This window comes from Haplochromis burtoni, unplaced genomic scaffold (genome assembly GCF_018398535.1).
Source record: "Haplochromis burtoni strain Fernald_Lab_line unplaced genomic scaffold, NCSU_Asbu1 Contig_429, whole genome shotgun sequence".
In the NCBI taxonomy this organism is placed as follows: Eukaryota; Metazoa; Chordata; class Actinopteri; order Cichliformes; family Cichlidae; genus Haplochromis; species Haplochromis burtoni.
The window spans coordinates 398300-426282 of NW_024582790.1; the positions used below are offsets into that span (position 1 = coordinate 398300).

General features: G+C 43.3%; 3 protein-coding genes across 5 annotated transcripts in view; all 3 read right to left on the reverse strand.

Moving 5' to 3' along the window:
- mfhas1 (multifunctional ROCO family signaling regulator 1) overlaps nucleotides 1–6521 on the reverse strand; it is a 33231-nt gene extending 26710 nt beyond the window's left edge. For both annotated transcript variants that reach the window (XM_005945025.3, XM_005945024.3), the window contains exon 1: nucleotides 3161–6521. In XM_005945025.3, coding sequence (XP_005945087.1) covers nucleotides 3161–6113 — 2953 coding nt within the window. In that variant the 5' untranslated portion in view covers nucleotides 6114–6521. The remainder of the gene's footprint in view (nucleotides 1–3160) is intronic.
- A 4429-nt stretch (nucleotides 6522–10950) lies between these two features.
- LOC102304846 (E3 ubiquitin-protein ligase TRIM21-like) lies at nucleotides 10951–13636 on the reverse strand. The gene is made up of 2 exons (XM_042213246.1): nucleotides 13600–13636; nucleotides 10951–12729 (listed from the first exon to the last, which is right to left on the reverse strand). The coding sequence occupies exons 1-2, from the start codon at nucleotides 13634–13636 to the stop codon at nucleotides 11462–11464; spliced, it is 1305 nt and encodes a 434-aa protein (XP_042069180.1). The 3' UTR covers nucleotides 10951–11461.
- Nucleotides 12893–27983, reverse strand: part of LOC102299343 (scavenger receptor cysteine-rich type 1 protein M130) — a 53684-nt gene continuing 38593 nt past the window's right edge. Inside the window, exons 5-9 of one of the 2 annotated variants that reach the window (XM_042213245.1) lie at nucleotides 19990–20295; nucleotides 19621–19911; nucleotides 16394–16720; nucleotides 14107–14195; nucleotides 12893–14020 (exon numbers count right to left, since the gene is read on the reverse strand). In XM_042213245.1, coding sequence (XP_042069179.1) covers nucleotides 13877–14020; nucleotides 14107–14195; nucleotides 16394–16720; nucleotides 19621–19911; nucleotides 19990–20295 — 1157 coding nt within the window. In that variant the 3' untranslated portion in view covers nucleotides 12893–13876. The remainder of the gene's footprint in view (nucleotides 14021–14106; nucleotides 14196–16393; nucleotides 16721–19620; nucleotides 19912–19989; nucleotides 20296–27983) is intronic. The other variant, XM_005945026.3, reaches the window with a different exon arrangement.

The window sequence follows — 27983 nt, forward strand, 5'->3', positions numbered from 1 at the left end:
AGAATAAGATAAAATATATAAATTAAAGTTGAAAATAAAATAACTGTACAACAAAATACACAATATAGAACTATATAAGAATGTATGAAGAAATATAAATAAATATATACACAATAACAGCAGCATATACACAATAACAGCAGCTGTACAAGTATTAACTGGAAATGAAGAATATAGTGACCAGTGTTGTGCAATCCACATTTATTACACAATTATTGATCTTTTTTTTGCTCATTTTAAAAAAATGTGTTTCAGTTTTTACAGTCAGATATGATGGGCGGTTTTGATTCCCAGGGTTCATCATCCTCTGTTATCAAGCAGGGTGTGTTTACTTAACTTTAAATACAGCTCTTTGTTGACCCTGCGAGAAAACTTACTCAAACTGACTCGACATTTCTCATTGCAGAGGGTTAATGAACCAACATGCTGATTAAAACTGAGCAGCAGGTGAAGATCTGCAGCGTCCATGTGACACCTCAGGATGAGAATGTTTTGAATTTGATTGCACCGACTCCAAAATGGGGTTGACGCTCAGCCACTTTATTAGAGATATCTGTTCAACTGCTCATCAGTATCTAATCAGTCAATCAAGTGGCAGCAGCTTGGTGCATTTAGTCATGTAGACGTGGCCGAGATGCCTGCTGAAGTTCAAACTGGGGATCGGACTGATGAAGAAAGCTGATCTACAGTAAGTCACCGAGTGTGGCATGGTGTGTTTCAGAAACTGCCGATGTGCTGCCATTTCCCACAAACATCTCTGAGTTTACAGAAAAAATATAATACTGCCCCTCTATGGAAAGCAAGCTGATAGAAGGTAACAGGAACTCAAATAAGCACCTGTTACATCCAAAGTATGCAGAACAGTATCTTTGAACCTAGCAGCAAATGAGCTGCAGCAATTGAAGAGCACACTGTGTCATTCCTGTCAGTAAGAACAGGAAAGTGAGGCTGCAGTTCACACACTAAACAAAACTGGACAACAGAAGGTGGAAAAACTAAATCATGGCACGTCACGTCAGAAGAACTTTAAACTGAAAGGTCAGAGAGAAAATGCAGACTGCTCTGTGCAGAACCCGGTGACAGTCGGGAGAAGAAACCCCAAAAACTCAGCGACACAAACTAAAGCATGAATGAAACAATGCAGATCAGCTTCATCAAGAACATCTACTTTAGATAATAAAAGTGAATATCACAGCAGATTCACAGCACTAAAACTGAGAATATCAGACGACTTCTTCATCGGTACTGACCTCACGTGTTTGAGAAACACCCTTTGTGCTTCCACCCTTTTATTTTGTCCCCCCAACTTGCTGCTCCTGATCAGAGCCTGAAGATCTCCCAGAGCAGACAGAGACTTTTGTCTGCATCAGTCTGATTATCATTGATCGACGTTCACGCAAACGATTACTTTGATTATTGATTAGTCAGCTGGTTATTTGGCTTGTTTAAATGACAGTAAATATCAACTCCACCTCCTGGAGCTTCATGAGGACTAAAGAGAAACTTCTGGGTGTTTCCCCACAGGATAAGGACCGTGGCGCATCTCCTCCTGTGGGAGTGTGTGTGTCAGAAAACCAATTTCTTCCTTTAAAAAGTGCTCTGAGCTGAGTGAGCCTGCGCTGGGCTGCTGATGATCTAATGTGAATAAATCCAATAAAAGCAGCATGATGTAAGCGACACCTTACATCGCATCACGTGACTCTGCTGACCGCTTTACGGGTGCAGCATTGAAAGCAGGTCACTCTGCAGCTGCAAACACAAGCAGCAGGATTAACTATGTCCCCGAGGCTGGGAGAGGGGGAGGGAGGGGGGCATCCTGCACCTCTGTGCACCTCCTCCTCCTCTCTGTCTAACCTGATGTCAGAGGCTTTTGTTCGGCTCTCTGAGGCATCCTCTGCATGTTTCATGGAGCCTCGTTGAGATTCAGGGCGTGACTGAATCTGATTAACAGGAGCCGCAGAAGCACTAAAGCGAATCTGTGGAGGTAAATGTCACGCTCATGTTACAGTGAAGTCAAACAGGAAGCAGAAACACCGTGAAGTCCATTACACTCAAAGAAAACTCAAAACCCTTCGGTCTACAGCGTCGTTTGGAGAAACGTCTGCTTCCTCTTCAGTATAATGGAATAAACGGCCCAAAGTGCTAAAAAAGGCAATCAGTGAAGCACAAAGTCAGCGGCCCGCAGGGCGTCACCCAGCCTTCCACTGGGTCATTAACCCATTGCTGCTGTTAGCCAGTTTTACTTCTATAAAAGTTGCCCCAAAAGTCATAAAAAGGAATAAAAAGCAGGCACTGCTGCTGAGGTGAAATCAGAGATCAGACATCCATCATCTCAGACTCCAGACTCACAGAGCCACCCTGAAAACCTCTGAAGAAACGAGCTCAACTAGTTTCCTACATAAAAGAATTTTAAATGAAAAACATTTAAATCACCTCGATCTTCTTTAAACTATTACACTTAGAAAATGGAATAATAATAATAATGATAATACATTAAAGCACACTATACATATTATAATACATTATGTTTTCACTTCATTTTAACTGGCTTTAATGAGCTTTAATAGTTTTCATTTTTTATTACAAACAACATATGCTTTTGTGTTTTTGTATAAGATCAACGGTGAGATTTACTCTCACTCAGAAATATAGTGAATATAATCAATGACAAAACAAAATAATGGTTTGATAAAACAGAATGTGACAAAAATATAACTAAAGTAGCTCTTAAGTATGAAAGTTTAAGTTATTTTACTTCTATGAGCTGTTTTAGTTTATTCTACTCTACTGAGCTGTTTCAGTACAGAAATTTCCTAATTTTGGACATAAAGAAAGTTTTTCTCGGTCCTTGCCATCTGTCTGTTTTCTTTTGAGAAATAATAATAACACACACATTTGTGGGGGGAGGGGGGTGTGTGTGGAGGGCCTATCCCTGCCCAGTGGCCCTGCAGGAGTTTTTGTCCGGCCCTGTGCATCCAGCATTCAGGTTTCCATTAGCAGTTAAAGGGTCACACAGTGACTCAGAAGTACTTTTACTTTTACTCATATAACAGTGTTAATATAAACAGCTATAAGTGAGTCTGTGACTGATCTGCATGTATATGGGACAAAGCCCCATCCTGACTGTTGGTGAGTGAAACGGAGATTAATGAGGTCTTACCTGGGAAGGCGTGTGGGTTGGATGACCCTCTCTTGAGGCACTTGGAACAGAGAACATGTACAGAGTAGTGCAGACCGGGCCACTCCTGCAGCAGCATGTTCAGCTCCTCCACCAGTGGAGTGATGGCCTGCCAGGCAGTCCAGATGTTGGGCAGTGAGGCGTGGCTGGCGATGGAAAGAGTCTCCACCTGCAGCTTTCCTTTGGCAGGCCGGTGGCCGATCACCACGGGAACTTTACCCCGATAAGCGAAGATCTGGTGCTTGCTGTCTGAACGCTGCACCACGTGGCTGTTGATCTGCACGCTGAAGCGTGCGAACAATCCAGGAGGAAACAGGAAAGGGAAACTGTACTGGATGTGCAGCTGCTCCACAGAGAAGAAGTTACACAGAGGCAGAGAGCTCCCGCCGGCTGAAGCATCCACCTGGACCTCCTCGCTGCTGACGTAGCTGGGGAACTTGTACCACACAGTCGCGCCATTCAGAGGCTTGCTGCGGGGTTTGTTGATGCAATAGCAGATCCCCATTTTCTCCAGTAGCTCCATGATGAGATGGAGGTCCTGCTGGGTCTGGATGAGCGGTCTGAGGAGCAAGCGGATGACATTAGAGGGCAGGAGTCCATGCTGGAGGAAGCCCTCAACGTGGTGCTGCAGATGGGTGACCCTGAGGTTCTCTCCCTTCTTGTCCTCTATGACCAGACTCACTCGCCCCTTGTCCCCCCTCTCCCCTTCAGAGAGGAGCCGGTCCAGCAGGGTGGACTCATCCCTCTGGAAGAACACATTGAGAATTGCGATGAATCGTGGAAGATTGTGAAAAACGTATTCCCTTAGCGTGAGGCTGTCCTCAAAGTAGAGCAGCTTCCCACTCTCGTGCAAGTAGGATAAAGCGCTCTGCAGCCGGTCCTCAGTGAGCCCTGCCTGCAGGCCCAGTCGGGCTGATTCCCACCACGAGAGCCACAGGTCTTTGGGCTTAAAGTGCAGCTCCTCCAGCATCTGCCAGGACTTTGGCAGCACACGATGGAGGTTGGGGAAGATCTCCCTGTGTTCTGCAACGGACATGAGCTTCTCCCTCAGCCTTGGGATGTTCCTCTGAGCACCTGTGCAGCTAACTCTCAGGACAGGAGAGAGGATCTGCAGCCGGTGGTTCAGCATGTACTGCAGCTGGGCTTTTCGGCGCCTCAGGTTTTTGTCAGTGACACCGTAAAAGAGGATGTGAGGGCTGGAGGTGCGGACGTTGTAGCCCTGCTCCAGAGCCTGGTCCACCTGCAGTGCCAGCCCCCTTAAACTCTGGATGTCCCTCTTCTCCTGCAGGCCAATCTGCCTGTGGATGTCCAGAGTCTTCTCCTCCACCTCCACCTCTGCACACAGGTCTGTGTGCGTGCCCACCAAGCAGACTACAGCATGGGGCACTTTGGCGCAGAGCAGGTGGAGGAAATACCCAACATGGGTGTAAAAGTTCTTGGGTGAGTACGTTTTGAGGTTGATGACGAGAATGTAGAGAGCACCGGGGGAGAGAAAGAAGGGTTTGATCAGGTCGTAGTTTTGCTTCCCTGACAGGTCATACACGAGGAACGTGAGGTGGCGATCAGCGTCTGCCACCCAGTTGGTGACTTCAATTCCTTTGTTTCCCTGGTTACTGCTGGCGTCCTGCTGCGTGCTCACCAGGCTCTGCCTCAGCCGGGTTTTCCCTGCGTTTTGGGTCCCCATCAGGACCAGTTTGAGCCGTGGCTTCACGGCAAACTGAGAGTGTGCAAGCTCCTTCTGATACACTGCAATGTATGGGATTCCCTTCATGCACACCTCGTACGGTGGCTGGATCAGAGGGTTATCCTTCACTTTCCAAATGTTCACTTTGGAAAGCTTTCCAAAATTATCTGGAAGAATGGCTATTTGGTTACCCTGTAAAACGAGCTCCTCCAGATTCTCCAGCTCCACGATGGAGTCAGGCAGATATGTGATGCTGTTATTGTCCAGCCACAGGTTCACCAGCTTCCCCAGCTGGCCGATTTCCTCTGGAATATGAATCAGTCTATTCCTGCTCAGGTAAAGCTCCTCTAATCCCGTTATGCTCAAAATAACCTGGGGAAAGTTTTCAAAGTCATTTGAGGACAGATTGAGCATTTTGAGTCTTTGCAGGCTGCCGAAGGAGGGGGGCAGCTCTCTGAGGTGGTTCCCGTCCAACATCAGGCTCTCCAGGTGCTGCAGGTGACAGAAAGTGTGGGGTAAGGAGGACATGTGGAGGCTGCTGAGCCACAGGATTTTGATGGACTGCAGCTTCCAAACGTCCACCGGTAACACCTCAAACTTATTCCCAGAGCAGTCGAGCTCCTCCAGCTCACTGAGGGCCATGATCTCGGGGGGGAACTGGTTCAGCTTGTTGTGATCTGCATCCAGAGTTCGCAGGTGGGCGAGGCCGGAGAACGACCTGGGGAAATCATGCAGGTCGTTAAAGCTCATGTCGAGCTCCTCCAAAGACTGCAGAGCTCCGATCTGAGCTGGCAGGTGCTGGATTTTGTTGTGGCTGATGCACAACTTCTTCAGCCCTCTCAGCTGCCCCACGCCCTCAGGAAGGCTCCTCAAACAGTTGTGGCTCATGTCGAGCTCCACCAGCCGCCCCAGCTCAAACACTACCCTAGGGACAGAGCTGAACTTGTTCCTGCGGAGGACCAAGACGCGCAGGTTGTTCAGGGAGGATTCCAGGCCGTCCGGCAGCTCCTGCAGAGAGTTGTTCCCCAGGTTGAGCGCCTCGATGTCGGCTATGTCCTCTGGCAGGATGATCTGGTTGTTTTTGGAGCAGAGAGTGAGCTGCCTCAGGTTGCTCCGCAGCTTCCTGGAGCGGAGGGCGGCATCCCTCCACAGCCTGGCCGTTTTCAGATTGTTCTCCTTGTCCTCCATGGCGCTGCAGCCGGACCCCTCCTCCTCCTCCTCCTTCTCCTTGTTTTCATTGAGAGTTTTCATGGATCCTGAGCGGGCAGCATGGTGGACGGAGTCCCTCAGAAATCAGCGCGCTCCTCACCCACAAACCCTCCTCCTGAGAGGGCAGACGATCGGCTTCGAGTCGGGAAATGATCGAGTTTGTCGAGAGGAGCGGGAGGCGTGTGCGCGGCCGCGGAGGCATCCTTTTCTCCTGCGCCACTCAGCACACAATAAAGGCAGACCTCAGCGCTCACAGCTCCGGCTTTAAACCGAAGCTCCGGAGCCTCGCTTCTCCTCCAGTCATCGCCGCCGCCCTCTTCGCCTCCATTAGCCGTCCTCCGCCTCTTTCCGACCTGGTGGATGTGCGCGTTTGTGAGCGCTCTCCGAGCCTCCGTGTCGCTTCCTGGGAGCGGGGAGTGGAAGTAAAGGAGCAGCCGCTCACTGCGTCAGATCTCTAAGCCCGCCTCCTCCCTTTCTCCTCCTCCCTTTCTCCTCCTCCCTTTCTCCTCCTCCCTTTCTCCTCCTCCCTGCACTGTGGAGAGCAGCAGGAGGAGGTGGAGGAGAAGGGAAAGTAATCGGAGGGTGAACGCTTCCTAAACTGTGCAAAGAAATTCAGACCAAACACAAAAACAGTGAACAGTTCGACAGAAACATTTCTGCCGAGACAGAGAGAGACGATCAGCTGATGAATGCAGAATTTATAAATGTAGTCTGAATATTCATGTTTACACATGCAGAGGTTCAGAGTCCAAAGAGGATAAATGCGAGTAAAAAAATAAAAGAATAAAGGTGATAATATTAGTGATAAAGTCTGAACATGAGCGCGAAAAGACTGTAAATGTGAGTTCTACTACGGCAGAAGAAGGACTCTGCCTCCACGTGCTGGTCATGATGTGGAAGTACACCAAACAGCACGTTTAATTCCCAGGCGTCTCCTACAGAGCTGTTCTAGCTTAGTGTTAGAGTGTGTTCACTTATTTCAGTATTCTGGTTGGAATTTCATTAGTTTCTCTCTTTTTTATTATTCACAGCATTTTAGATGTTTTTGATACTGCAATCATACTGTTAAACTGAGTAACCTTGATAACCTGCAGTCTTACACACACCACTCAGGAGCTTCTCTCCTCCTGTCATGCTTACATCTGCAACACATGTAAGACCACATCTGTCTACAACACTGAAATCCACACAGATCTTTATTTGTCCTCTGCCTGAAACCTTTCTACCTATAAAAGCACGTTGGGACTGAAGCTGTTTCCAGACTACTGCAAGCTGACAAAACAATAGGATATCTCATTGGCTTTGATGTTTCCACTAATGGCATAAAATCTAATATTGTGTTTAATTAAGTAGACCAAACTCCATTTTTATCAATTTGTTATTAGAGCTCAGTTTAACTAAGTTACCGGTACTTTTCAAAAAGCTGATCAACTCAGTTTATTTGAGTTGATATAAATTAGAAAAACTAAGTAAACTGGAAATGTATTCAAACTGTTTTTGTGCATTCTCTCAGTTTAGCACCAGGTTTATGAACTTGCTAACTAGCCAGTTTTAGCCTAGCTTTTCATATCACCGATGCTCAGTGTGCATGCTGCTGCATTTCAGCTCATGTTACTTAAAATTAACCTTGCAGCTTTAAAAACCTTGTATAAAAATCGTATACATTTTTTGTTGATTGTTTGAAATAGAAAAGTGAGCAGCTATAAGAGCCCAGATGAAACTTATTCAGAAGATGCAGCCGTTAGGGGGCGGGGCTTGTTTTTAATCCATATAAACCTTTATAACATATGAACTGTTTAACCCCTGTATTTATTTCAATGCTTTGTGATTGCTTTTCAACATCTGTGACATCGATTAATGTCACAGATCTCAAGTGTTTTTTTTTTTGTTACAAAACTTTCACTTCATCACTTAAATCACTTTAAGCATATTTGCACTGCACAAGACATAATGTGGATTGCACAACACTGGTCACTATATTCTTCATTTCCGGTTAATACTTGTACAGCTGCTGTTATTGTGTATATATTTATTTATTTATATTTCTTCATACATTCTTATATAGTTCTATATTGTGTATTTTGTTGTACAGTTATTTTATTTTCAACTTTAATTTATATATTTTATCTTATTCTTCCCAGTTAAATTTACCCTTCATTCTAATTTGTGTTGTACAGTTATTTCATTTTTAACCTTAATTTATATTTTATTCCTTCCTAGTTAAATTTACCCTTTTTAATTTTTCATATTTATTTCCTATCTTATTCATAGCCTTTTCCTTTTTGTTTTCTTTAGGTCACGAGCAGTTGTCCAAGCATTTCACTACATATCGTACTGTGTATGACTGTGTACGTGACAAATAAAATTTGAATTTGAATTTGATTTGAAAACGTGTTTAGACAGGTTTTGTTGTGAAAGTCCAAAGCCATAACCAGATTACCGGCTTGTTAAATAGTTAAAGTCTAGGTTGGCTTTATAGTTGAAAATAAAGTAATTCAGCTTGTCCTAAAGAATTAAATTAAATCCCATGTTTGAATCATATGAAACATTTTGGGTAAGCACTGCCACATGTTTTATCAGGTCATTGTGCTTATTAGAAACTTTATATATTGGATGTTAGCTTTTAACAAGCATGTAATGATTACATTTAAATTAGGTGTTCTTTTTTAAACACGTATTTATTTAGGCCTAAACTGACAGTGGCAGTACCACACATTCAGACACAGTAATAGACGGTGTTTTTAATACTATATGTGTTAGTCTAATTTGGTTGTATGAGGTCTACATTGACCTTCTGTCTTGTAAGTTATAATGACTGCACAACCATTAGGGATCAAAACAGCTTCTAAATAATTTGTTGGTCCCTGTACTTGTTTCTTACTGTCTTTGAGTTTCGGGACCAGCACTCCCCACGTTACATCAAACTCGTACAAGTCTAGAAATGGAGCTGTTGGACAGAAAGACATCAACTGAGTGGTAAACATTATTGGGCAAGTTGCTACAAATTGTTTTTTAATTTAGTAGAACTTGAAATGTTTATCTGTGGGTAAACATTTAGTATTTCACAGTCAGAAACATCAAGTTATTCTTAGTATTGTATACTTGCAATGAATAAGCTGCCCTAACGTAGTTCTTTTAAGTAAGCTTTACTTAAATTTTTTGCATTGTTTTTTTGTTTTTTTTAGTTCTGTGAACTAATTTGATTTTACAGTGCAGTTGTTCATGGGTGACTGGTGCATCTGTCATCATCAGAGACCTTAAGGCCAATTAACTGACCTGGTTTGCTCTGTTTTTTTCATATTTCCCCTCTGAATGGAATTAGTTCAACCTCTACCCCTTTTAAGGGAATAATTATTTATTCTCTGTTGAATCGTTAGTGTTCTCCTTCACAAAAAAATAAACAGTCTCTAATTGTTATAGTAGTTTTCATTTTAATGGAGAGCAACAGAATATCAACCAAAATTTTTTTAAAAAAAGGAAAAATCACATTACATAAAATGTATAAACTGATTTGCATGTCAGGGAGTGAAAGAAGTGTTTCAATGCCCTGTAATTTTTATTGTGCCAAATCACAACAGTCTCCTCAATGTGCTTCCTTTTCCAAGATGGCGCAGCGAATGGATGCCCTGGTACTTCAGGCGCATTTTCCGTCTTGTTTTTTTGCATATTTTGTGTTTCTGGACACTCTTCTGGATATTCTTACACCAGAGAAGCGCTTCTTAACTACAGGACTACAACACCGGTGGACTTATTTCCAGTATTTGTCACAGCTGCGGTGGATAAACTCCCACCACTTACTCTGATTCAAACACATGACCCTGTATTGTGGTCTATGCACCTGTTCCATTCTTGCACTGATCATCACCTGCACTCATGTATATATCAATCTGTTTAGCTCTTTTTATCTTTAAGTGTTTGTCTTATCGTATGTCTTGCACAAAGTACAGCAGCAATTTCCTAATGTTGTAAATCTGCTCAACATTTGGCAATAAAACTCTTTCTGATTCTGATTTATACTGTAAGATGAGGACTCTACAGTAATACAAAGAAACCCAAAGAATCAGATGATGCCTGTTAACAAACACTTGGTCACAGTGGAAAGGAAAAACTCAGTTTTAACAGGAAGAACCTTCAGCAGAACTAGTGCTCAGGGAGGGGCGACCATCTGTCGCCAGATGTTCACTCTCACTTCACTTCCACATATAGAAGGAAGATGTTTGTTTGCATGATTATTTAGTGCAAACATGTATTCTGTCAGATATCTCAGACTTTTATCTGAGTTAGTGCTCAGCTCAGATAAAATAATTATTGTTGGTAATTTTTACATCCATGTAGATGAGAGTCCCCTTCTGCTTTTGGATCATCTCTCCTCATCTCATTTCCTTGATTTCTTTGCTCGTGTAATGGGTGCATTAGAAAGATTTTATCATTATTTTTCATGAATATTTATATGTTTATTTTGTGTATTTGTATTTTTGTGAACTTTTATTTTGTTTGTGTGACCTTTGACTTCCCATGTGTGTCACTTCCTACTCTCCTCAGTCAGCCGAGGCCTCGCTGGGCAGAGGTGAGTTTCTGTTTCTGCTCCAGTTTACAGAACAGTTGCATGCAGTAAAGGTGCTAAAAAGGTTCAAACCCAGTTGGTTTTATTTTTATAATATTGTTGGATGTTTTTAGTCTAAACTGTTTTTCTGTTGAGTGCACCACTTTATTGTAATATGCTAATTTGCTGAACTTACGCTAGGTTAAGAGAACATGCAGGTGGTTTCTCATGCGGCCTGCTACTTTTCCCTCTTATAAAGGTGTGCACGTAGAAAATTTAAATGGCAGCATTAAAAAAAGATCAAATAGAAGAAAGTCTATTAATGTTAATGTTTTTATTCATCAGAGCACAAATAAAAAACACAAGTTCACCTAAAGTATTTTCTTTCAAGTCTCCAAAAACTCAAAACCTGATAAAAATGAACACTGAGCAAAACTCAAACGTCTCATTTTGTGCCGATGAACTCTGCCGTGACCACTAGAGGGCACCATCTCCGTATAACTGAGTGGACGCTGCGACTGTGGTCAGCTACGTTTAAGTGGTGTTACATGGAGAGAAAGCAAGTGAAGCGCAACAGAAGCCAGTTAGAATCAGATTGACAGACTTTTAACTGACACACCAACGCTCGGCTTCATTACATCCATGAACCTCCTTTCGGGTCCTCTTTTCCTCTTGTCTGGCAGCTCGAGTCTCAATTATACCTTTAAAACCATGAGAATAAAATCAAAGTGTGAATGAGAGTTCCCGATAATCAGATTCTATAGAAAACATGGAGACTGTAGAGTATTTACACTGAATATGTTCATTTGTTCCCTTCATTAAAAATCAATCAGTTCATCAAATAAAATCAGTCGTTGATCGACTCAGTTTGATTGACAGGACAGATGATCAGAGGTGCAGAGAATGGGTGGAGTTTGTGAATGAAGGAGTAGCCAGTAAAGGAGTGGATAAGACCTACATCATAAAAGGAAACCAGACCCTCCTCATAATCCACAAACACCCCCACCATCTCAGGACCAGACTGAAGACAGAGGGGGACTGGAGGACCAGCAAGAGCTTTGTATTCATTTCCATTTCTTAGCCACACAGTCCAGAAACCATCCTGAGGAGTCAGTTCGATTTTTCCCTTCCTGTTGATCGACTCTCTGGCCACTCCTAAATCCCAGTCAGTTTTTCCTTTAACCTGAACCTCAAAGTAAAATCTGCCTGAAGAGAAACTCTGCTTTCCTAAAACATTAGGGCATGGAGAAAATCTCTCTGGGTTGTCAGGAAGTTTCTTCCTCACATCACCACAGTGCACTTGTTTTTCATCATCAGACAGGATGAGTTTAGAATTTGCTGTATCCGGATCCAGAGTCACGTCCACTGCATACTGCTGGACCCTCTTCAGCTCAGCCTCAAACAGCTTCTTCTTCATGAGTTTCCTGAGCGTCTCCTCCAGCTGAGCCACAGCTCTCACCACAGTCCCCTCGTATGATGGTGGACGGACACTCACTCCTCTCCAGTCCTTGGTGGGTGGAGCAGCTTTCTGGGACGAGAAGCTTTGGAGTAGGTGGAGGTGGTCTTGAGAGCGTGAGAGCTGCTCCACCTCAGATCTTCTCTTCTTCAGCTCAGAGATTTCCTGTTCCAGATCTTTGATCAGACCTTCAGCGTGTTTCTCTGTTGTTTCCTGTTTGTCTTCGATCTCCTTTATGAGCTCCTTCTGGTCTTTATCGACAGACTTCTTTAGAGCAGTGAAGACCTGAACACCTTCTGCTTTCTGTCTGTCTGCAGCACCTTTACTCATCTTCACTGACTCTTTGATCTGCTGAATCTTCAGTCGTCTCTTCTGGATCATCTGCTGAATTTCAGCCTCTGTCTTCTCCAGCTCTGCCTTCTTTCCTTCATATTCGTCCTTCAGAGGAACAAACTCGTGGTTCTTGTGGTCTGAAATACAGAGCAGCAGTGACAGACACGTCTGGTCAGTCTTACAGAACAGAATAATGTGTAATGTACTTTCTGGTCCCAACAATGTGGCGATTGGCTCAAGAGTTGGGAGTTCGCCTTGTAATTGGAAGGTTGCCGGTTTCGAGCCCCGGCTTGGACAGTCTCGGTCGTTGTGTCCTTGGGCAAGACACTTCACCCGTTGCCTACTAGTGGTGGTCAGAGGGCCCGGTGGCGCCAGTGTCCGGCAGCCTCGCCTCTGTCAGTGCGCCCCAGGGTGGCTGTGGCTACAATGTAGCTGCCATCACCAGTGTGTGAATGTGTGTGTGAATGGGTGGATGACTGGATATGTAAAGCGCTTTGGGGTCCTTAGGGACTAGTAAAGCGCTATATAAATACAGGCCATTTACCATTTACCAACAATTTAATAGCAAAATCTACAAAAGTTTAACTTATCCTTCTTAATTAAATATTTGTTTAGAGTGTTACAAACTATAAACTTTTCCTTCTCTGTGTTATATTCAGAGTATACATCCATTAGTTTATTTGATGGGTGACATACTTTTATAACATACCACTTTACAAAAAATAAATGTTTTTCCAATTAAAGCACATATTTGTTTTGAAAATGACTCAGAACATTTTATTAAGGATAAAGGAAGCAGACAATAACCTTGTGTTCTTCTGTGATGTTAGTGTTGGATGAAGGGAGCAGTATCCTGTTGGCCAAGGATCAAATGCAAACACATGACACTACAGAATGAAGTGAATGTGAGCCTTTACTGGCTGATGCAAACAGGAAGAGTGGATAATAAAAGCCAGAAGAGTCAAGAAAGAAGTAATTAAAAAGAAAACACAGCATGAAACATCACAGCAACTACTTCTTCTAAATACTAAAAATGTCTTTCTTACATTAGTGGAAGTAAAAGGATATTGAACGTAGTCTGTGAGCAGTTGGCAAACTTTTGCAGACAAGTTTGTGTTTTCTATGCAAACTGCAGCGAGCTCGTCAGCCTGCAGACACCAAAGCGAGGGAGCTTTTCAGTGCAGCACCAATTTCACCAGAAGACTGCCAGTGAAGGAATCCACATTCTTCCATAGTGACCAGTGGTTACCAAGAAGTCATAAGCTGATGTTGAGGCCTGTTTGACTGCAGTGTAAATGATCCAGTGTTACACTGTGCATTTTTAAAATGTTGCCTCACCGCCTTCCCTGGTGGGTGATCTATCTCTACACATTTCAGAATAATTAATGAAGATATTTGTTAGTGAGGTGTGTTTACAGATTTAAGTCTTCAGCAGAAAACTGAGCTGATGGTCGCTCACATCAGCTGATTAATTCATGTGGCTGTAGGATGAGCTCTTTGGAGGTCCTGCTGAACTCCTTTATTTGCAGCCGTCCCTCCTTCACCTGCACAAACACCCTGATTAGAGTCAAGCAGCTCAGTGTTCTTCTGTCTGCTGGATTTCTGCCCCCTGCTGGCCTGGAGACAGATGACAACAGAGAGATCAGAGTGACAGCATCACAGGCTGAGGGCTTCATTCTCAGATACAAACACGTGTTCAGTACCTGACAGTAGAAATAAAGGGCAGCGATCACCAGCAGCAGAGTCAGCGGTAGGATGAGCATTGTGATGAGAACTGTGAAATCTGTTCGAGCTGATAAAAACACATTCATCTTTGTATTAAAGTGAAAATAGTAGGATAAAAAGGGAGAAACAAGAACGTAATACTGTGGTAATTTCTAAGTTATTACCATTCAATTAATGCTGGTAGTTTCTTCTTGATGCATTCTCAATCATCCAGGAAAGTAAATCTCCAAAAAGTTGATTCTGTTCATCTGGACGTAGCGTTTTATGGGAGAAACGTTTCGTCACTCATCCAAGTGACTTCTTTAGTTACTTCAGTTCAGTTTGTACATGGAAGAAGTGGAAAAGAGGGCTTTGCTATCCTACCCTTGAACACCACCAAGCCATTGGTTCAGATATGTGGATGACACCTGGGTGTAAATCAAATCTCAGGACATACCACAATTCACGGATCACATTAACTCGGTGGACTGACAAATCAAATTCACCATAGAGGATATGAAAGTGGCAGGTTAGCCTTCTTAGACTGTGAGATTTCCATCAGTAATGAGGGACATCTAAAAGCTGACGTGTACTGTAAACCTACACATACGGATCAGTATTTAAGGTTTGACTCTCATCATCCACTGGAGCACAAACTGGGTGTCATCAGGATGCTATAACACAGAGCGAACACCATCCCCACAGACACAGCGGCCAGGGAGGCAGAAGAACGGCACATCAAGAAGGCCCTGAGTAAATGTGGTTATCCCAGCTGGACTTTTGTCAAAGCTGGAAAGACACCTAAAGAAAGCTCCAGCTGATCCAGGAGAGAAGGACAACCGCTGCCCAAGTGAAAACCTGTAGTGATCCCATATGTGTCAGGAGTATCGGAACAGTTGAGACACATGTTTTCTAAACACCGGGTCTCTGTGTCTTTTAAACCCCAAAACACGCTGCACCAAAAACTGGTCCACCCCAAGGATCGGGTCCCCCAAACAGAGTAACATAGTGCACGCTGTTAAGTGCCAGGAGGATTGCCAGGATTTATACGTCGGGGAAACCAAACAACCTCTGGCGAAGTGGATGACACAACACAGAAGAGCTACCTCATCAGGCCAGGACTCTGCAGTCTATTCACACCTACAGGCCAGTGGACACTCTTTCAATTATGAGGATGTACACATCCTGGACAGGGAGGAACGCTGGTTTGAGCGCGGAGTCAAGGAGGCCATTCACGTGAAATGGGAAAGACCATCTCTGAATCAAGGAGGGGGCCCAAGGGTACATCTTTCGCCATCTTACAATGCTGTGATTGCAGCCATTCCCCAACTCTCTGTGAATGGTACTCATGGCCATTGATCAGTGGTCTTTGGTCAGTGGTTGTTGATCAATGGTCATGAGAATTTGCATAATTAAGATTAAGGAACTGACCTCCCAGCCCGTTGTTCCTTCAGTGGGCTGGTTTCAGTCATTATGCAAATTTACTGTTTATAAGATTGGGGAAACCTGCAGTCAGCTGAGACTGAAGAAGTCACTTGACGAAACGTTTCTCCCACAAAACACTACGTCCAGATGAACAGAATCAACTTTTTGGAGAGGCTGGTAATTTCTGTGTAATAAGCAGAGCTTATTACAGAGCTGCAAAATGCTGAACTGCCTGTTTTTTTTTTATTAATAACATATATGTGATTATTATGTGTCACAGATTTAAGCCCCATAGGGCTTAAATCTGTGACTCTCCACCATTTAAACTTAGAACTCAATAAGCTTCTCAGACGAGATGTAAAACATCTTCAGGAAACTTAAAAAAGTCCAGACGCTTTTATTTCCAAGCTCCTTAGATTTTGCAGCTCTGGTTCCTCATTATTAAACAGAAGCTACCACTAGTAATTGAGTAGTAATAACTTGGTAATAACTTGAGTGGTAATAACTTTATTATGTGGTAATAAATTACCACATTACATTCTTGGATTTAATTATATTCTGCTGAAATAAAAACATTTAGTTGGAAAAATAATTAGCATATAACAAACCACAGCTTCTACGGGCTCAAAAAGAATTCAAACCGACAGATGTCACTGAAACATCGATTTTATCTGGCTAATGTGGATTCAGGTCATAAACGGTATCATCAAAAATTCTGACAGCAAACTCAGAAATTCCAGCTTCCGACTTCAACTGGAATGTAACATATCCTTCAGGAAGCCAGGTGACCTGGTTCTTTGGGTCATCAACTCATTCAGCTTTCAAAGCTGTAAACATCTGAGAGTCTCTGCTTCAGCTTACCTGACACAGTGACAGACAGCAGGCGGCTCTCAGAGGAGAAGTTATGAGCGATAGCATAGACGTGATAAACACAGCTGTAGTTTCCTTGGTGGGCGAGCTTTGCAGCAGGAAACAGGAAATAAGCAGAGTGATTGACAGCTGGTTGGGTGTAGTTGTATGCTGTGTTGGAGGAGGTGAAGGTGAGCTGGAAGAAGCCTCCTGGATACTGTGGCTGGATGGAGCAGCTGATGGTGAAGTTAGAGCCCCTTGATACCCGAAGCTCCTGCTGCTGGGCTTTGGAGACCCCGTTCATGGAGGACACAGAGATGACTGGCTGAACCAGGAAGTCTGTAAACACAGAAAATCTTCTGAATCTGAGGTGAAAGAGAGAGGTTTGATTCATTCATGAGAGGTGGAACGGTGGAGCATTTTGGTGTTAGCAATATTTAAAATGGTGAAATACCACAAGCTTGTTAATGCTACAGTCCAAAATAAATCCAAATTTGTGTGTCCACTTCTTATTTTTAAAGTCACTAAAAATATATGCTGTGCAAACACTCCACCCTGGAAACAGAACAGCTCGAATAACTGATTGAAAGCTCCAAATGATTCTGACACTCACACCATGATGAGTGGATTTTGAACACGACTGTAGTTTCTGATGGTTGAATTGTACACCAGTGTAATTAATTTACACTGTTAGGCTGATATAAACAAGTTTTATGTTCTTGTACAGACAGAAGGAATTCACAGTAATGGTTTAGAGAATCGTCTTTGAACTGTTACAGGCTGGGTTTCCTTGTTTGTATTTCTGATAAAATACTACTTATTATTAATCTATTGCTCTCTTTCACAGCATGTCTTTTGTCCTGTCTTTCTTCTCTCACCCTAACCAGTGGCGACAGATGGCCGCCCCTCCCTGAGCCTGGTTCTGCTGGAGGTTTCTTCCTGTTAAAAGGGAGTTTTTCCTTCCCACTGTAATCAAAGCGCTTGCTCATAGGGGGTCATATGATTGTTGGGTTTCTTTCTGTATGTGTTACTGTAGGGTCTACCTTCCAAGACGACGCACCTTGAAGTGGCTGCTGTTGTGATTTGTTGTTGTATAAATAAAACTTAAATTTAAAGGAATGGTAAAATGACAGCAACATGGTGGCACAGTAGTTAGCACTGTTGCCTCACAGCAAGAAGTCCCTGAGTTAAATTCTGCCATTGGACCTCGGTCTTTTTGTCTGTCTGTCTGCTCTGCCCATTTGTGCGTGGGTTCCCTTCAGGTACTCTGGCTACCTCTCACAGTCCAAAGACATGGAGTCAGTGGGGTTAGCTTGATTGGTAACTCTAAATTTCCCATAGGTGTGAGTGTGAATGGTTGCTTGTCTCTTTGTGTTAGCCCTGCAATAGACTGGCGACCTGTCCAGGGTGTACCCTGCCTATTGCAAAAAGACAGCTGAGATAGACTAAAGCCCCCTTGCAGCCCTGACAAGGATAAGAGAATGGAATGCATTTCTTTTAATAGCTAACTGAGATTTCTGCAGAGATCTTGCATCTGTTTCTAAAAACTGTTTTGATTGCCGGTCTCTCACCTCTGACATTTGGGGCAGCTTTGAACTCCAATTATTTCTGATGGAACTCTATTCTCCTGTGCTGGGTGCACTTGTTTATCACCATTCCAAGTTTAACAAGGATTTCATTTCAAGACCTTTCTGTCTTTTTATCTGGGATCTTACCAAGATTTGACAGCATTCTAATTCCTGGGGGTTTTTTATATTCACGTTTGTTGCTACCAAAAATGTCTTGTGAAAGATTTCCCTTATCTTATTGACTCTTGTAATGTTGTTCAATCAGTCAGGGATCCCACCCATGACCATAGACATACTTTGGATTTAGTTTTATCTTGTGGTCTGCAGCTCCGCGATATTGACATTTGCAAGCTCAACTTTTCTGGTCAGATGCCTGTTATAATCCAAATTTCTGCACCATGTCCCCGAGTTAAACCTCTTTTACCTGCGTGCAAATTCTGCATCATCCCTCCTGCTACTGCTGGATGTTTTTCTGCTGTTTATCAGAATATTGGTGCACTTCCCTTGGACAATTACTCCCTTAAGCTCAGCGCTGATCATCTGCTCACTTTGTTCAGCATGTTCTTGATGCTGTTCCTCCTTTTAAATCTAAGTACATTAGACCTAAAACAAATCCCTGGTTAAGCAATATCACTCTCAGAAGGGCCTCCAGAAAAGTGGAAGGAAAATGGCAAAAAGATCAAAACTACAAAAACGAAGTATTAAGTATCAGACATCATCTCTAATAATTGTTACAGGCCCTGTGTCCAGTGTGAAGGTTACTTCAGCCACCTGTGGAAGCTTTTTACAGTTTTTTGTTGATAAGGTTGCTACTACCAGGTCTAACTTTGCTTATAAATAAATGGATTGATTGATTGATTGATTGATTGATAATTAGCGAAGACAGCTGGGTCATTTTCTCTAATGGTTACATTTTTACTTGAAAAGAAATGTATTAAGTCATTTCTTGGTACCCATAAGGCATTCAAATGAATTAAAACTCTGTCTGGGTCTTTGATTGAATACTAAGCTGGAGTTGAGGGTTGCTACCACACCCCCGCCTGTGCTAAAGGATTCTGACAATGGTATAACTCCATCAAAGCTCTGTACTACTTACTTATTAAAAACAGAGGTTAGGACTTTTTAAACAGAAAGAGCTGATCCAGATGTGCTGTACTGGAGTGCCGGTTCTGCACATCAATAACAGAAAGATCTTTTCTTTATACTAGTCTAGCATTTGATTGAGCTAACATATGAAAGCATGGCACTCTCGTGATGCACCCACACAAAAAAGATACAACTCAAGTGAGCATGTGCAATTGGTGCGATCCAGAACAGGTGTGATCAGTGTGGTCCAGTATCACGTAGAGCTACAACAGGACCAAGGTATGTTTTAGTTCCTGCTGTCAGCTCAGGTTCTCCTCCCTCCTGTCCTGTTCCCTGTTCCCAAACAACCTGTTAACTAGTTTAATTATCCTACAGCCTTTGTGTCTGTACTTGTCTATGAACTTTGAAAGCTGTTAGGCTGAAGGAGTCCTTCAGGCTGGTTGGACATTGGTTTAGAGGATTTCTTAAGTTCTGCCATGTTGTGACTGCTGGAGACAGTCTGTTGCTAATCTTGCTGCTATCTTTCACAGCTTCATAAATCTCTGTCATATATGAAGTCATGGATGATATCATCAGTATGATTACCTGAACAGGTTAGTTTCAGGATTTGGTAAGAAGAATCTGTCTTTGCACAACCCCTCAAAGGAGATGTGGATAGAACACACTCAGGTGTAATCAACCATGCAGATGTGCGTGAGGAGCGTCGCTTTTCTATAGAAACAGCTGAGCCACAGTCCAGATGTTCACAGAAAACAGCTGCTTCTTTCAGGGTCCAGGAATCATGAGAGCCACACAATGGTCTCCATCCTGCCAGATGTTTTAACTCCAGTGTACCTGCACAGCGACTAGGTCCTCCTACCAGCCTGACATCATTATCTGAAGAGAAAGCAGAGAGTCATCAGTAAAAGAATAAAGTGAGTTTGAACCACATCGAAGCAGCAGCTCCTCTTCTACCTGAGCAGGTGAGTCCAACAGCTTTGCCAGGTGAGCAGCTGTTTCTAGCTGAGGCTGAGCTTCTACAGTCCAGGAGAGCAGACTCATGGCCTCCACACTGGAACTCTTTGCTCCACACTGAAGCCTCCACTTCTTCATACAGCGCCCCTTGGAGGACCGAAGGAGGCCCACAGCCGAGCTGCCTACAGACCACCTCTGCATCCTGCTTGTCAAAGTCAACTTCACACACTGAGGACCAGCTCTGGTTAGACTTCACCTCCAGTCTGCCTGAACACAGACTGGAACCATTCAGCAGCCTGACAGAGTCTGGAGACATCAGAGAAGATCAAACAGAGAGATCAGAGACAGCAGACACACAAGAAAAAGATGGCAGCAAACAACTATTCACTGATTCAAACTCAGCACAACTCAACATGACTTCATCATTAATGATAATAATAATAATAATAATGGATTGCATTTATATAGCACTTTTCTAGACACTCAAAGCACTTTACAATTCCATTATTCATTCACTCTCACATTCACACACTGGTGAAGGCAAGCTACAGTTGTAGTCACAGGTGCCCTGGAGCAGACTGACAGAAGCGAGGCTGCCATATCGCGCCATCAGCCAAAACCAGTAGGCAGTAGGGTGAAGTGTCTTGCCCAAGGACACAACAACCAGTACAGACAGAGCTGGGGATCAAACCGACAACCTTCCGGTTACAAGAGAAGCTTCCCAACCCCCTGAACTACGGTCACCCCCATTAACAACAGAACACATCTTTATAACAGCACACACTGGAGACATGTTAGCATAACAGTTAGATTTCATAATAAAACAGCTGTAGTTGCAGGCCCAGCCTACTGGTTCCCTTTGTGGATGTGTAGTATTGTCCCTTTTTCTTGTGGAACCAGTAAAATTGGTGCAGCTGATGCAGGGACATAACATGGCCAGAGAGACAAATTTGTTGACATATTATATTTTATGTTTCTTTATTTTCCTTTTGGTGGTGATGGTGTATTGTCTGTGTAAATGCTCATTTGATGGTTTTATTCCCAATTCTCCTTCCTATCTTTGTCTTGCCTTGAATATTGTTCTATGACCCCAGTACCCAAAAAGAGACGGTCTGAATCTCTCATCTTCTGAGTAGGCAGTGCACAGCTAGAATAGAGCCAGGGGGTGATGGGACTCGTACTGTTCCAACTCCTTCTATCTTCCATTTTTATTCAATTCTATTTTTTTAAGTGCCAAAAAAAGTGCCACTCCCACCCACACTACCAACCAGGATCCACAAGGCGTAGTGGAGTCTGCCACGATGACAATATCTTGAACATCAAAACTTTTCTTGTTCTTTGACCACCACTGTCATTCCTGCAACAATGCTACATAGTTTTCTACCTTCTACCTCACACAAAAGGGTTTGTAATCATTTATCATCCACTCTTTGTGCTCCCACAGTATCCTAATTACTTATGAATGTGACGTAGAATGAAAGTAGAGACATGAGGAATCACTGGATGTTTCATATCATCAAGCTAATTAATTAAGCCTTTCCCCAACTCTGAAAAATTAATTCTCGATTACTAGACCAAGCTTATAGAGACGAATGCTTTCCTTTCCTCCCATTCTGTATTTCAAACCAGATATTTCATCACCAAACCTTTTTAATAGTTAATGATGGCACGCCTTGCATCTTGTGTATCAAAGGATAAACACCAGCCATCCAACGTCGCCTGAAAGCTTTTAATATATTTTTCAAAAGTATTTGTTGATATATTTAGGCCACTTCATGGCCCAACATATCCTGGACTTCATAGCACGGCAGTGGGTGTGGATAATTTTGCGGAAAAAACGGCAGACAGCTGAAACGGAGTGGCCGAAGAGTAAACTTTCAAAATTAAGTACCGAATATTGTGTCACTTATTTATGTGCGAATGTTTAATAACGAAGAACATTAAAACATTACTGTTGGCCACATGTCGGCAAAGTTATGTGACATTAGTGATGTTTGTACTTTCTGTGTTAACTTGGTTTTAAAGCCTTTAAAATATACGCCGTTCAATAGCTGGCCTTAATCTCACAGAGATTGTGATGATTTTGTGGATAATTAAAGTCAGTCATATATCCACAAACACAACAGGCTGAAAGTCAGTGATGCAGTTCACTATGGTTAAGGTTTTTCATGTTTTGTTATTAGTTCACCCAGTTTAGGTTATTGTTTTAGTTTTCACCGATGCCCTATTATTTTGTACCCTCGTTGCTAGCCTCAATAAACGGCTTGTTTTGTTAATCCACACCACGTTTTGGTCTGCGTTTGAGTCCTCCTCTGCAACACATACGGTCTGCCCCAGCCAGACCGTGACAGATGACTTTAGTCTCATGAACAACATTAGCTAATTGTTATTAACTAGCTAATCTTAAATGACTGTTCAGTACAGAAATGAAGCCCAACAATTATGTTTTTACAGTCCTGTGGTCTCAGCCTCAGATACTCAAAAAAATCTATCAGAGCTCATGTAAAAACAAACAAACAAATGAACAAAACATTTTCTCCTTCATTTCTGTCAAACAAAGCTGTATGAAAAATTTCCAGCTGTTAGTATCGTGGTTGCTAGGCAACCTGGGCAGCACGACGGAGGCTAGACCGTCCCATTTCACAATCCTACAACCCTCGCACTTCTGGTCTTAGCGGTGTTTGAGTACGCGGCCCTTGTGGACTGTTAAGGCTGCGTACTTAAAGGCTGCAGACCCTGAATTGGGATACAGCCCTACAGCTCATCAGGCTAGTCGGGGGAGCAACGCTTGCACTGCCGGTGTTCTGGGAATCCATCCTACCTGAAAAAACAACCTAGCCAATGTTTCTGCGCAGACGTGGCGCATTCGCACAAAACCAACGCCAAATTGACTTATTTTTTTCTCACCCATCCGGAATACTTCTTAAGGTTATGGTTAAAAGTTTAGAGTAGGATGGTTTCTCAGAACAGGCTCCTCAACGCAGCCGGATTCCCAGTCTTTCCAACAGCCAGCTGTGGTGAGTAAAAAGGACAATTTGGCATTACCCACGGCATCGGTTTTGTCACTGAACTGTGAGACAGCTAATGCTGCTGCCCCGGCCTGTAGCTCAGTTCGCTGTAGCTCAGCCGGCAACTCGGCCGTCTCTATCCTCTGCTGAACACTCGGGGGAGTTTAGTCTGCCAGCAGAGGATTGCGGAACGCTACCAGGGCTGGAATGGACTGACTGCTCTGCACAGCCCCAGCCGCTGCTTCATAAGCCTACTTCACCTACATCACTTCACCTACCTGTTGGTGCTGCAAATCCACCCAATCTAGCACCTGCAGCCGCCACACCACCATCACCATTGGCTCTACCACCTGCAGCTGCGGCGCCCGAGCAGGAGATCAGCATGCCCGGGGACCCACTCTGCCCAAGCAGTAGGTCAGCGCGCCGGAGGGACCCGCTCTGCTCGAGCACGAGGTGAGCATGCCAGCGGGACCTGCATAGGGCGCGCAAGTTCCTGGTGTCAGCAAGGAAGTTTTGCCATCGTGGGCGGCCGCCAGAGCTGCAAGGTTGCCACCGGACCAGGGGCAGGCTGCCCGTGCTGCTACGCCGCTACCCCTGGAACCGTGGTAGGCCACCGGACCTGTGACACTGCCGCCGGATCCGGGGCATGCCGCCGGAGGTGCAACGCCGCCGCCACTCAACCATAATATTCTATTAGAGTGATTAGAGCATGCTGTTGGTATTACAGGCACTGCACTCCAGTGATTTGTATCATGTCTATCTAATAGACTCTCCTCCAGTCTCTGTTAGTACATGACTTAATAATTGATCAACAAATTGATTTACTCTGCCTTACAGAAACCTGGTTGCAGCAGGATGATTATGTTAGTTTAAATGAATCAACACCCCCGAGTCATTCTAACTACCAGAAATCTCGAAGCACAGTGGCAGCAATTTTTCACACCAGCCTTTTAATTAACATTGAAAGCCTGATGCTTAGCCTCGTCCACCCCAGCTGTGAAAACTCAGAAACCAGTCTTACTTGTTATCATCTATCGTCCACCTGGGCCTTACACAGAGTTTCTGTCTGATTTCTCAGACTTTTTATCTGATTTAGTTCTGAGCTCAGATAAAATAATTATTGTGGGTGATTTTAACATCCATGTAGATGCTAAAAATGACAGCCTCAACATGGCATTTAATCTGTTATTAGACTCAATTGGCTTCTCTCAAAATGTAAAAGAACCCACCCACCACTTTAATCACACTCTAGATCTTGTTTTAACATATGGCATAGAAACTGAACATTTAACAGTGTTTCCTGAAAACCCTCTCCTGTCTGATCATTTCCTGATAACATTTACATTTACAATAATTGATTACACAGCAGTGGAGAGTAGACTTTATCACAGTAGATGTCTTTCTGAAAGTGCTGTAACTAAGTTTAAGAATATAATCCACCCACTGTTATCATCTTCAATGCCCTGTACCAACACAGAGCAGAGCAGCTATCTGAACGCTACCCCAACAGAGGTCGATTATCTTGTTAATAATTTACCTCCTCACTACGTACGACTCTGGATACTGTAGCTCCTGTGAAAACTAAGGTCTGAATCGTTTAGTTTATCCGATGACCAGTACCAACCCGGTACTTTTGAAACGGTGCCGGTGCATGTCAAACCGTGCTCGAACCGGTGCTTAAAGAATGGAGAACACAAAATTGTCCAAAAACCTCTCATGTTCAGCTGTTTTTTTTTAAAAAGATAACAATGTTAGCCTTTTCTGCAGCTATGGGGCATATATGGTATCACTCTTGGCTGGAAGCAGTGCTTAAAAATGGAAAAAACACAAACTTTGTCCAAAAACCTCTCATGTTTACTGTTTTCCACTTTTTCTTTGGTCATTTTAGCCTTTTTGGCCAGGGTGAAGGGAGTATCTGCCATCAAACAAGAAGACAGCCGCATGTAGCTATGATGATGTTTGCTAGTTCACCTTACATGCATTAATGTAATAACGTGGTTAGCCTACTCAACGTAAATTACACACGAACAACATTAAGCTACTCACGCAGAGAAGAACGGCTGCTGCTGCATCATCATCCGTCATCATTTCTGCTACACTGGCAGGGCTAGGGGCCAGGACTCTCTCTTCGGGTTTTTGGGGGATGTTGCTAACTCCGGGTCCGATAACAGGCACACACCCGCAGTAGATGTGCCGGTGTGAGGTCTCGCAGCAAGCTATCAAATACGGCGCATTTCTCGGCTTTTAAAAAAAACGCTATGCGTCGCCAGGTGTTTCATCAGATTCGAGGTGTTACCTCCTTTGCACAGTATCACAGTATCAGCTTAAAGCACTTGTTGCAGGCTGCTGAGTTTGCATCTTTTGCTGTGAAGTACAGCCAGACTTTGACCGCTTCGCCTTGGGCTTTTTAATCTGTAGCTCTGCTCTAAAAGAACGTACGTACCTGGGCCCGCCTACTATCCTTCGGAAAGGTAAAATGATTGGCTAGAATCCAAAGTGTATACATCTCAGGAAAAAAAGCACCGAAATGTGCGCTGCTTTTCGGTCTGGTTACTACCGTTTATGTCAGAACCGGTGCCATAATGGCACCGGATATCGGTACCCATCCCTACTAAGGTCTCTAATCAGAAGTACCTGACTCCGTGGTATAATTCTCAAACACGTACCCTAAAGCAGATGACTCGTAACTGGAGAGGAAATGGCGTGTCACAAATTTAGAGGATCATCATTTAGCCTGGAGAAATAGTTTGCTGCTTTATAAGAAAGCCCTCCGCAAAGCCAGAACATCTTACTATTCATCACTGATTGAAGAAAATAAGAACAACCCCAGGTTTCTCTTCAGCACTGTAGCCAGGCTGACAAAAGTCAGAGCTCTTTTGAGCCAACCATCCCTTTAACGTTAACTAGTAATGACTTCATGAACTTCTTCACAAATAAAATTTTATCATTAGAGAAAAAATTACCAGATAATCATCCCACAGATGTAATATTATCTACAGCTACTCTTAGTACCATTGATGTTAAGTTAGACTCTTTTTCTCCAATTGATCTTTCTGAGTTAACTTCAATAATTACTTCCTCCAAACCATCAACGTGTCTTTTAGACCCCATTCCTACAAAACTGCTCAAAGAAGTCCTGCCATTAATTAATTCTTCGATCTTAAATATGATCAACCTATCTCTAATAATCGGCTATGTACCACAGGCCTTCAAGCTGGCTGTAGTTAAACCTTTACTCAAAAAGCCATCTCTAGACCCAGCAGTCTTAGCTAATTATAGGCCAATCTCCAACCTTCCTTTCATATCAAAAATCCTTGAAAGAGTAGTTGTCAAACAGCTAACAGATCATCTGCAGAGGAATGGTTTATTTGAAGAGTTTCAGTCAGGTTTCAGAGCTCATCACAGCACAGAAACAGCTTTAGTGAAGGTTACAAATGTATCTTCTTATGGCCTCTGACAGTGGACTCATCTCTGTGCTTGTCCTGCTAGACCTTAGTGCAGCGTTCGATACTGTCGACCATAATATCCTATTAGAGCGATTAGAACATGCGTAGGTATTACAGGTACTGCGCTGCAGTGGTTTGTATCATATCTATCTAATAGACTCCATTTGTGTCATGTAAATGGAGAGTCCTCTTCACACACTAGGTATTATGGAGTTCCACAGGGTTCAGTGCTAGGACCAATTCTGTTTACATTATACATGCTTCCCTTAGGCAGCATCATTAGAAGACATAGCATACATTTTCACTGCTATGCAGATGACACCCAGCTCTATCTGTCCATGAAGCCAGATAACACACACCAATTAGTTAAACTGCAGGAATGTCTTAAAGACATAAAGACCTGGATGGCCGCTAACTTTCTGCTTCTTAATTCAGATAAACTGAGGTTATTGTACTCGGCCCTGAAAAGCTTAGAAATATGGTATCTAACCAGATTCTTACTCTGGATGGCATTACCTTGGCCTCCAGTAACGCTGTGAGGAACCTTGGAGTCATTTTTGACCAGGACATGTCCTTCAATGCACATATTAAACAAATATGTAAGACTGCTTTCTTCCATTTGCGCAACATCTCTAAAATTAGAAATATCCTGTCTCAGAGTGACGCTGAAAAACTAGTTCATGCATTTATTACTTCCAGGCTGGACACTGTAATTCATTATTATCAGGATGTCCAAAAAACTCCTGAAAAGCCTTCAGCTAATCCAAAATGCTGCAGCAAGAGTCCTGACAGGGACTAGAAAGAGAGAGCATATTTCTCCTGTTTTGGCTTCCCTTCATTGGCTTCCTGTTAAATCCAGAATTGAATTCAAAATCCTGCTCCTCACATACAAGGTCTTAAATAATCAGGCCCCATCTTATCTTAATGACCTTGTAGTACCATATCACCCTATTAGAGCACTTCGCTCTCGCTCTGCAGGCCTACTTGTTGTTCCTAGAGTATTTAAAAGTAGAATGGGAGGCAGAGCCTTCAGTTTTCAGGCCCCTCTTCTGTGGAACCAGCTTCCAGTTTGGATTCAGGAGACAGACACTATCTCTACTTTCAAGATTAGGCTTAAAACTTTCCTTTTTGCTAAAGCATATAGTTAGGGCTGGACCAGGTGACCCTGAATCCTCCCTTAGTTATGCTGCAATAGAGTAGGCTGCCGGGGATTCCCATGATGCATTGAGTTTTTCCTTTCCAGTCACCTTTCTCACTCACTATGTGTTAACAGACCTCTCTGCATTGAATCATATCTGTTATTAACCTCTGTCTCTCTTCCACAGCATGTCTTTATCCTGTCTTCCTTCTCTCACCCCAACCGGTCGCAGCAGATGGCCGCCCCTCCCTGAGCCTGGTTCTGCCGGAGGTTTCTTCCTGTTAAAAGGGAGTTTTTCCTTCCCACTGTTGCCAAAGTGCTTGCTCATAGGGGGTCATATGATTGTTGGGTTTTTCTCTGTATCTATGAAGCGCTTTGAGGCGACTTTTGTTGTGATTTGGT

Coding starts and splice junctions, on each gene's coding strand:
- LOC102304846 (XM_042213246.1), bottom strand. CDS start 13,636: ATGGAAGAATGTGGATTCCTTCACTGGCAGTCTTCTG. Junction 12,730..13,599: donor CCTTCACTGGCAGTCTTCTG/GTGAAATTGGTG, acceptor AACGGGTGAAGT/GTCTTGCCCAAGGACACAAC.